The sequence below is a fragment of the Populus euphratica genome, unplaced genomic scaffold (genome assembly GCF_000495115.2).
Source record: "Populus euphratica unplaced genomic scaffold, PopEup_1.0 scaffold294.1, whole genome shotgun sequence".
Lineage (NCBI taxonomy): Eukaryota > Viridiplantae > Streptophyta > Magnoliopsida > Malpighiales > Salicaceae > Populus > Populus euphratica.
Genome location: NW_011500176.1, coordinates 94,236 through 97,550, shown reverse-complemented (window position 1 = coordinate 97,550; position 3,315 = coordinate 94,236). Strand labels below are relative to the sequence as shown.

Here is a 3,315-nt window from a genome sequence, read left to right as displayed (position 1 = left end):
GGGGGGGGGGGGGGGGATCATATTCCAAAAATTATAACTATTTATCTTGAACCAACAATTACTTTGCCCAGGGAATTACTTAGATCATCTCTCATAAAATCTAAAGGATTTGAATTTAAATTGGAGTTCATAAACCAGGCAGCAGCAAAAACCAAATATAGCTTACTTTTATTTTATGAGATTCACCAGGCATTCTTGCTGAAGCAGGCATGGAAACAGAAGGGGACAAGTTTGCTGCAGGTGTAACAGGAAGAGATGTGCATCTGTCCCAAGAAAATGCTGACTTGAAGCTGGCCATAATAGGACTATCTGGAGCTGTTTTGTAGTCTGCAGCAAGGAGAGAGCTCCTCTCACCATCAGAAGCAGCAGCTTTTTTCTTCAAGCTGAGAGTCCGCAAGAAGCCTCCTGGTGAACTGCCTTTATATGAATTTTGAGAGTGGAGTAAACCTTTTCCACTACGGCTAGTGCCAAAACCTACAGGTCTAGGAGGAATTTGAAGTGAAAGATCTGAGCGCCTTCCACTTGGTTCTGGATTTGAGACTTCATTTGAGGGTTCCACAATTTTGGACTCAGCCTACAAGGAGGTGGACTTATTAGATCCTAGTCATTTGATTTACAAGCTTCCAGAAAACATGTCAAACCAAAGCAGAATATGAGACATATCTATTACAATGATATGCAGACATTGCAATCACCAGATGGAACAGACACGAACACACAGTTTTTCTTAGTATTACAGACTTGGTCATAGGTCCTTGAGGAAATTCACAGCTTCTTAGATATCAGGCTTTCTTGGAATGAGTTTTAGGTTTTGTTTAGTCTATAAGGAGTGGGGGAGGAATAGGCAAATTTTAAACAGCTTTCAAAATTAGGTTATCTTTAAGCATTTCCTTTATAAGGGCAAGTGTCATCTTAAAACCTCACTAGTCACAACTAGAAGCACTATCTCTAAAATGCCAACAAGCAAAAAGCAAATGTTTTCATCATAATATCCATTGTCAAAAAATTGTAAGCAGTAAATTGTATTGAAAACTGTTCAGAATAACTGGAGAAATAATACTAAGTATCACTGTCTCACTGGCATTTCATCACCAGCAAAGGATCTATTCAGCTTCTGATAGAATGACATGCACGAGAGCTTTATATATATCAAAACCTTAATAACAATAAACCTGAAATAACTGTTCTCATTACCCAGAAACACGAATATTACTCCAAATGCTTTACCCCCTGCCTTCAATAAGGGAATGAGGCTAAACCCAAAAGCAATAACTAAATTACACCACAATTTATCCAAAATAACCTTATACCCTAATGAAATGTAATAGGTTGTAATTCTATACATGATGTTCTAACTAATCATGGAATAAAAATCTATCAAAATAACGGTTTTCAATTCTAAAAAAGAAATATCTGATAAACCAACCAATAATTATACAAAAAATCAAATAAATCTCAGCAGCTAACCTTGTCAACCCCATAAAAAGAAAGAGATCAGCAGTAAAGATAATATAAAGATTTTTAAGACCTCCCTTTATTTTCGTTTAAGCAAAGCAAAGCAAAGAAATTCACTTTAAAGATAACTATAATTTAAAAAAAGAAGACAAAGTGTATATCATCTAGATAAAAAAGATGGAAGATTTAATCAGGACCAACCAACCTCTACTGGAGAACCTTCAGCAACTTCATTGTTGAGTACTGCCTGAGTTGCTTGCATTACTGTTTTTCTAATCGACAAATCTCTCAAAAAGATTGTGGAAGAATCTCAAAGGGATATTAAAAAACAATAACAGTAGTAAATTAAAACCATAAATATGGTGACAGGATAAAAAATACCCACCTACAAAGACTGAGAAAGAGAGAATCAAGGAACATATATGTAAGAGAGAGAGAGAGAGAGAGACAGTTGGTGTTTCCAAGTGATTGTATTGTTAGAAAAAAGAATTAATGGAGAAGAAACATTCCTCTGTTCTGATGGCTACGAAGAAGAAGACGAGAGTCGTTTGTCTGTTCCTTCCTCTTTCCCGCATTGGAGACCAATCTTCACACTACTCTCATCCTTTTCAGTCTTTTGCTACTCGCTCGTACACGAATCACAATCCTCTTGTATATTTATTTTCTTTATTTTCTTCTTTCCATCCACCGCGGGTGAATAGTTGCCAAAATGGGCCCGGAGCTTAATAAAACATGACTTGGATCATGCAATTTCATTTTTATTAAAATGGTACCCTTTTTTTTTTTTTGTTTTCAAAAATTCCTCAGTGTTAAGTTGTCTTCACCTAAATTGGGTTTAGTTGTTCAACTGAATTTTACTAGGTGAATATATTTTATTTTTATATTTAGTAATTATAATATAAAATGTTTTGGTTGTTTAGAATAAGTCATGTCATTTTGTAATATCCAAATAAGTAAACTATAGTTATAAAAATTTAAAAGGAGTTTTATAATTGAAGGTGAATGTATTAAAAAAAGATGCTAGCACTTAAAATGCAAGTAATAATGATGTTGAGCATTTAGTTATGGGAGTGTTTGTGGTTAGATGAGCATTGAATGTACGAGTTAAGGTGGTTTATTTGGAAGGCAATGAGAAAACATTTTCCATTTGAGATGTTAGGTTCGAATGAGGTATGTAGTGTGATCATAGATAATAGGAGTTGCATTAACATAGCTAGTATTGATCTGATAGATAAATTAAATTTACATACTATAAAATATCTTATTTCATATAAATTACAGTGATTGAATGATTATGAGGTGAAAATGATTTAATAGATTTTAGTTGTGTCTTTATTAGAAAATATTGTAACGAGGTGTTATGTGATATTGTTTCTATGCATACGAGTCATTTGTTACCGGGTAGGTCATAACAATTTGATCAAAAGGCTATGCATGACAAATTCAATAACAAGTACTCATTTGTAAAGGATAATAAATATTTAATTCTTGCAGCTCTAAACCTAAACAAGTGTATGGGGATAGAATAAAACTTAAAAAGAGAGTATGCCTAGAAAAAGATAGTGAATTGACTGATACGATCTAAGAAAGGATTGAATAAGAAAATTCAAATTTTAGCCTAATTGTATCTAATATCTAGTTTATGCTGTCAAGCATAACTCTCATTCCAATCGCTAGATAAGATTGAAACTTAACCAGGAGTTTTTAGACATATCTTTATGCACTAGGTTAAAATATCAAGTCAATCAGAGTTTTACAAGGCATCGCGATATAGGTCAGAAGATGCAATAAGTATTTTATTATTTGTTGCCTTTTGACTTATGGATTTTTCATTTGAAGATGATTTTTTTCCTCATAATG

General features: G+C 33.5%; 1 protein-coding gene across 3 annotated transcripts in view; it reads right to left on the bottom strand.

The window, feature by feature from the left end:
- LOC105111437 (uncharacterized) overlaps positions 1-2,050 on the bottom strand; it is a 5,691-nt gene extending 3,641 nt beyond the window's left edge. Inside the window, exons 1-2 of one of the 3 annotated variants that reach the window (XM_011006783.1) lie at positions 1,661-2,050; positions 167-574 (exon numbers count right to left, since the gene is read on the bottom strand). In XM_011006783.1, the coding sequence (XP_011005085.1) occupies positions 167-574; positions 1,661-1,717 (465 nt within the window). In that variant the 5' untranslated portion in view covers positions 1,718-2,050. The remainder of the gene's footprint in view (positions 1-166; positions 575-1,660) is intronic. The other 2 variants (XM_011006781.1, XM_011006782.1) reach the window with 2 other exon arrangements.
- Positions 2,051-3,315: the final 1,265 nt, after the last annotated feature.